This window comes from Cryphonectria parasitica (assembly GCF_011745365.1).
Source record: "Cryphonectria parasitica EP155 unplaced genomic scaffold M406scaffold_9, whole genome shotgun sequence".
NCBI lineage: Eukaryota > Fungi > Ascomycota > Sordariomycetes > Diaporthales > Cryphonectriaceae > Cryphonectria > Cryphonectria parasitica.
In genome coordinates, this window is record NW_024468917.1 from 744,216 (window position 1) to 748,897 (window position 4,682).

Below are 4,682 nucleotides of genomic sequence, written 5' to 3' on the forward strand. Positions count from 1 at the left end.
AGGGGATTGCATCGCTGTTGTACAGGTGCTTGATCAGGAGCGTCTGGTGATTCTTGTTGAACTTCCAGCTGTCGCGGGCCTTGTCCCACGTGCGGAGGTACTGGACTACCGGTGTGAAGTCGAAAGGTTCCTTGGGGGCCTGCGGCTTGGGTGCCTTCTTTTGCTTTGGCTTCTTGGGCGCGGCTTTCTTGGTGTCTTGCGAAAAGGACACTGACTTCTTGGACGGCGTGGAATTGGAATCGTCCCAGCGCGGACGCTTGTTGTCAGATATAGGGAAGGAAGACCCAGAGCCGAACTGCTTCCTCTTGTTGAAGCCAGGTGTGCCGAATGGGCCACCTCCGGACGGATTAGGCTGCTGGTACTGATGACGAGCTGCAGGAGGGGCGGAAGCTGTCGTGGTTTGCGGAGGGGCAGAAACAGGGCTTCCGTCGGATGAAGCTCCCTTGAGCTTCAGACCCAATCGCTTCCAGGCCGGGACCGCAGACATGATGGGAAGGAGGGAGAAGAGGGAAGAGGGAGGGTGAATTCGGGTGGTGCAAGAGACGTGGTCGCGAAGGTATGGTCAACGCTGCTGTGTGGTGGTGCAGTAGTAGGACATCCGGGGCAGATCGCAGAGAGGGGGGCAATTCATGCAATGTCGAATCGCTCTGATTGGGTATGGTAAGGGCCTGTGTGCGTGCCTGATGCGGTGGCGGACGCAGGGAGGACCACTGGTATGTATTGAGGCCTGATCAAATAGACGGTGCTGTTACTACTTTTGCCGGTCCAAACAGAAACCACACACGACACTGACAGACTCCTGAACTTTTTTTTCGTTGGCTCTGGCCTTATCGTAATCGCGGGGCTCCAGCAGGGATCTCAGGACGGATCAAACCCAGGTCACTCAATATGCGCACCACGCACAGTGGGCTGTACTCTTGTATGGATCGTCCAGCAAATAATGAAATACGCGCACCGGAAGAGCAAGAAATGACAACATGGAGTATTCAATTCCGTAAAAAAGGTGTCAATCGCCAAGCGACTTTCGGGAAAAGGACTCACCTTCGATTGTTGAGATAATCGTGTGTTGTAAGTACGCCTACTCGGTGTGTACCATCGTAGTACAGTAGTACATGATACCTACTATGGTGAGTCTCAGGCGGGCCAAAGAGTACTACAGTACTTAGTAAGTAAATTCATACCCAGTCGTCTTTTGTACAGGGGTTTTGAGTGATGTGTTATGTAACCATGGAGCTTGGGCCAACAGCAAGTCGGTAGGGGGTTCCTCGCGGCAGGCTAGCGTCCCAACTGCTCCAGGCAAGCTACGCCAACGCGTCCATCCAGCAGGCAAGAGCTTCCCTGACGACAGAGTTGATAACCTCCAGCCTCACGACCAAACCAAAACAGACAACTTCCACAATAACGATCTCAGCCTGCTCTTCTTCCTCCTGTCCGCTTCGGAACTCAAACACAAATACAACGCCCATTCTTCTCTTGCTAATTCGTTAACAATCAAACACATTCGTCAAGATGTCGGGTATGTAATACGCTGAGCTGAGCTTAGCTGACCGAAGCACCCAGCGTCTATCCCGCCATCATGGCTAACAAGAGATACTCTCGACAGGCAGTGCGGGCTTCGACAGACACATTACGATCTTCTCTGACCAGGGACGATTGTATCAAGTCGGTACGATGAACTCTCCAGCCCCAACCATTGCGTCACCGAGCACGTCGGAAGCGAAATCGAGCGAATGGCCGGCCGCAGCGCCAGACATACAGCCTAGATGCGTATTTGACTGATCATGGCGCCCTTCTACAGAGTATGCATTCAAGGCCATCACCGCCGCAAATATCATGTCGATAGGTGTGCGGGGCAAGGACTGTGCAGTTGTGCTGTCTCAGAAGAAGGTTCCCGTACGTGCCTGCCGTGAACCTGTATACTGACACGCTGTCCGTGGTGCTGACTGACCCGCCAACAGGACAAGCTGATCGATCCTGCTTCCGTGTCACACATCTTCCAGATCTCTCCTTCGGTCGGCTGCGTTATGACGGGCTCCATCGCCGATGCTAGAGCATTTGCCCAGCGGGCCCAGGGCGAAGCTGCCGAGTTCAAATACAAGTATGGATATGAAATGCCATGCGATGTCGTGGCCAAAAGGTTGGCAAACATCTCACAAGTATACACTCAGCGCGTAAGTCATACTCGTTGCCCCTTCTGTGAGTGAGCATCGGTGAGAACTTGTTGCTGATGGAGATCACCCATCTCAGGCATACATGCGTCCATACGGTGTGGCGACGACTCTGATATCACTCGACTCGGAGTTTGGTCCACAACTCTACAAGTGCGATCCCGCGGGCTACTACATCGGCTACAAGGGTACCGCCGCTGGCCCCAAGCAGCAAGAGGCTCTCAACCACCTGGAGAAGAAGCTGAAAAACCAAGACCATGCTCAGGGCTCTTGGGAAGAGGTGGTCGAGCTGGCCATCACCACCCTCAGCACCGTCCTCAGCATGGACTTCAAGAAGACCGAGATCGAAATTGGCATTGTGGGCGGACCCCGAGCGGACGGCAAGGAGGGCACAGATCCTGGTTTCAGGAAATTGACCGAGGATGAGATTGATGAGCGTCTTCAGGCGATCGCTGAGAAGGACTAAGCCGGTTCAGCCGGTTCAGATTTGAATCGATAGAGTCTGACCTGACAATAGGTCATCTTGGAGCCTCGATGAGGACTCGCAACGATTGAGAGGTCCGCGCGGAAGGGGGCCATTCTCCGAAAGGACCGTCTGATTCGAGGTATGGACTCGTCGCCGACGTGAAGCTCATACCCAATCTATTCGGCCCTTCATGTTCTATTAGCCATGACATGTCATTTCTAGAATCGAAGCATGCATTTTGATACAGCTCTCTTGGGACATGCTCACTGTCAGAGGTCCGATTGGCGAAGAGGTTCAGCTCCGCACAATATGAGCTGAGTGCAGGGCAGGGCTAGTGTGACCTAATGCAACATGTCAGGGGTCGCACGTGGCATTTCGTCGCCACTACACGACAACGTTCTCACCGCTCTCCATCTTCGAATATTGACTAGGTGGCGAGGATGGGAAGAAAGCCTAATATTTGCTTTATTGACCTTCCTTGGTCGGAGGAGGGACGAGGTGGAAATGATGGTGTTTAGAGGCGAGGACCACTGTCTTACCGCCGTCAGATCCGATCTGAGACACAGCGAGCAGACCTCCCAGCTTCCAGAGATGACAAACCAGGGGGAAAAGAGAGAAAACTCAGCACCTCAGCACCATGGACCATCGCAAAACTCGTGGGGATGAGGGTGATGCGACCATACCGGAGGCCTGTCCGAAGAGCCTCACCCCGCTCCACTGTGGCTGAAAACTGCATACCTCCTCACGAGGTAGCGATAGACGCCGGCGGGACGGGATGGTCCAGCTGGACAACTCCGGTCTTGTCCGCCCCGCCTAGATGTCAATTTTCCTCCACTGTCTCGTAACCTCGGCTCGAGTTTCCGACTGAACCGAGCGGGTGCTGCGCCGGACAGGGGCCTCTTTCTTGTCACTTCTTTTTTTTCCTCCTCCTCCTTCTTCCCCCCCCCCCCCGGGGTCTCTTTTTAAATCGTCAAATGCGTATGATCTATCGTCTTATGTCTGTCTTCTTTCTCAGATGTGTCGTCTGCAGACTCGCTTCTAGGCTGATGCCGGTGGGGAGAAGGTTGCAGGGTAGGGGCAACCAGCTGAATCGCAATTGGGGCGTCGAAAAAACGTGGTGCCTGGGGTCTCCTCACCCACCCACCTGCGCGTCGACGGGACTGTCAAATGCTGAATGCCACCCTTGCACATCCAGAGGGGAACCTCAGCTTGAGATCGTCCATCGAGTCCGCGGCATGCTGCGCCCGACGCCAAGCTGCGACTGGCTGGCAACCCGCCCTGGTCAGATCAGGGGAGAGAGGTAGGGAAGAAAAAAATCTCCTCTGCTGTAGTAGGAAGCCCTGCACATCTCGGATGAGGGCGAACCTGTCAAGGTTACGAAGGCCCCCCTGTTCGGGCCCAGATCGGGCTGCTGTCGCGCCTTAGTGCCTCGTGTGGGGCTAGCTGAATGCTCGTCTATCTATCCTCTTCTGGCCTTGGGAACGACGTATTCGGCCATCTCCTCGAGTGCGAACCTGTGTGTGGTGTGTGGATCTATGATCTTTCTTTCTCTCAAAGAGATTGGTAAGGTGGCTGGCCCTCGTCCTCGGCCTCCTCCTCCCCCCCTCTTGGCGCCTCACACCCTTTCCCTCCCCCCTCCCTCCCTGCCTCCCTCCTCAAGCCATTGCCGTCAGACGCTGAAGCCACCATCACCACCAGTATCACTAATACGGCGACCTGGTAGTTCCAACATGGCGTCGCTCTTGCATTGGTGGTCATGCACCTTGGCCAATGCCCCTGGTGCCCCGTGCTGGCTTGTCAGGCACACTTTCTCTTCCTTCGTCGATTTACTATGTACCATAGTACCTCACCACCCTTCTTCCCCGCGTGTGATGTCTATTCTTGGACGCCAGGCTACAGAAATGTTCCTTGCACGCCATGTGGAGAATAGCGGCTATCATGTACATCACAGCTGGCCCGGGATGTTTCTCTAAGCCCTGTCCCCATTGCCGTCCCGACGGTGTGGTCTTCCGACAGATTCAATTCCCCTCTCCCCCCCCCCTCTTTCC

General features: G+C 54.8%; 1 protein-coding gene across 1 annotated transcript; it reads left to right on the forward strand.

Moving 5' to 3' along the window:
• Positions 1-1,409: 1,409 nt before the first annotated feature.
• On the forward strand, positions 1,410-2,879 carry M406DRAFT_358270 (N-terminal nucleophile aminohydrolase). Its single transcript, XM_040923848.1, has 5 exons — positions 1,410-1,516; positions 1,604-1,666; positions 1,799-1,893; positions 1,959-2,171; positions 2,248-2,879. Exons 1-5 carry the CDS (start codon positions 1,510-1,512, stop codon positions 2,632-2,634), a joined length of 765 nt encoding a protein of 254 aa, XP_040771617.1. The 5' UTR covers positions 1,410-1,509; the 3' UTR covers positions 2,635-2,879.
• Positions 2,880-4,682: the final 1,803 nt, after the last annotated feature.